General features: G+C 67.9%; 1 protein-coding gene across 1 annotated transcript in view; it reads left to right on the plus strand.

Annotated features, from left to right (window-relative positions):
* Positions 1-634: 634 nt before the first annotated feature.
* HOXD11 (homeobox D11) overlaps positions 635-911 on the plus strand; it is an 11,985-nt gene continuing 11,708 nt past the window's right edge. Inside the window, exon 1 of the mRNA XM_024732847.1 lies at positions 635-908. Coding sequence (XP_024588615.1) covers positions 635-908 — 274 coding nt within the window. The remainder of the gene's footprint in view (positions 909-911) is intronic.

Raw genomic sequence — 911 nt, forward strand, 5'->3', positions numbered from 1 at the left:
CAACAAGCTCCCGGCGGGCAAACTGAAAAGGGTGGCGGCGTTGCGGGGGAGGGAGCGCCTGCAGGAAGGGGTGTGGGGGGTGGGAAACTCACACCCTCGCACCTAGTCCCCTGTGCCCGGAGCTGGGGCTCCCCCCTCAGCTCTCCGCTTCTTTCCCTTCCCCCTTCCTCCGCCTTCCTCCCCCTCCCTCCTCCTCCCAGCCGGCCTCGGTCCGCGTACTTAAAGGCGCGGGCGGGCGCGGGCGGGCGGCCCAGCCGGGCGGTGGCAGATGCACCCAGCAGTGGCAGCCGACGGCGGCGCACAGGTGACCTGCCTGAGGCACAGCCTGATCAGGGGGCGCCCGGGGAGAGCTGGCTGGAGAGGGAGGCCGATCCGCCCCCAGCGCGCGCGCGTCTTGGCGCCAGGAACTGTCCCGGAGTGTGTTGGCGAGCACTGATATAGATATAAGGACATTTCTCTCCATGGCGTCACGTGACATAATTACCACCAGAATCAATCAAGATGAATAGCACGTCAGCTCCCGGTGGGGATTTTTGCTTAGTTGATCCTGGCCCAAGACTCTTGTGCAATCGATGGCTCAGGTTGGCGGCGCGGGGAGCGGCCCGGGGCTCGCCGGCGCGCACGCCGCGGAGCCATGAACGACTTTGACGAGTGCGGCCCGAGCGCAGCCAGCATGTACCTGCCCGGCTGCGCCTACTATGTGGCCCCGTCGGACTTCGCCAGCAAGCCGTCGTTCCTGTCACAACCGTCGTCCTGCCAGATGACTTTTCCCTACTCTTCCAACCTGGCGCCGCACGTCCAGCCCGTGCGCGAAGTGGCCTTCCGCGACTACGGCCTGGAGCGCGCCAAGTGGCCATACCGCGGCGGCGGCGGAGGAGGCGGTGCAGGGGGCGGCGGCGGCGGCGGCGGCG

Source organism: Neophocaena asiaeorientalis, unplaced genomic scaffold (genome assembly GCF_003031525.2).
Source record: "Neophocaena asiaeorientalis asiaeorientalis breed wild unplaced genomic scaffold, Neophocaena_asiaeorientalis_V1.1 scaffold96, whole genome shotgun sequence".
Lineage (NCBI taxonomy): Eukaryota > Metazoa > Chordata > Mammalia > Artiodactyla > Phocoenidae > Neophocaena > Neophocaena asiaeorientalis.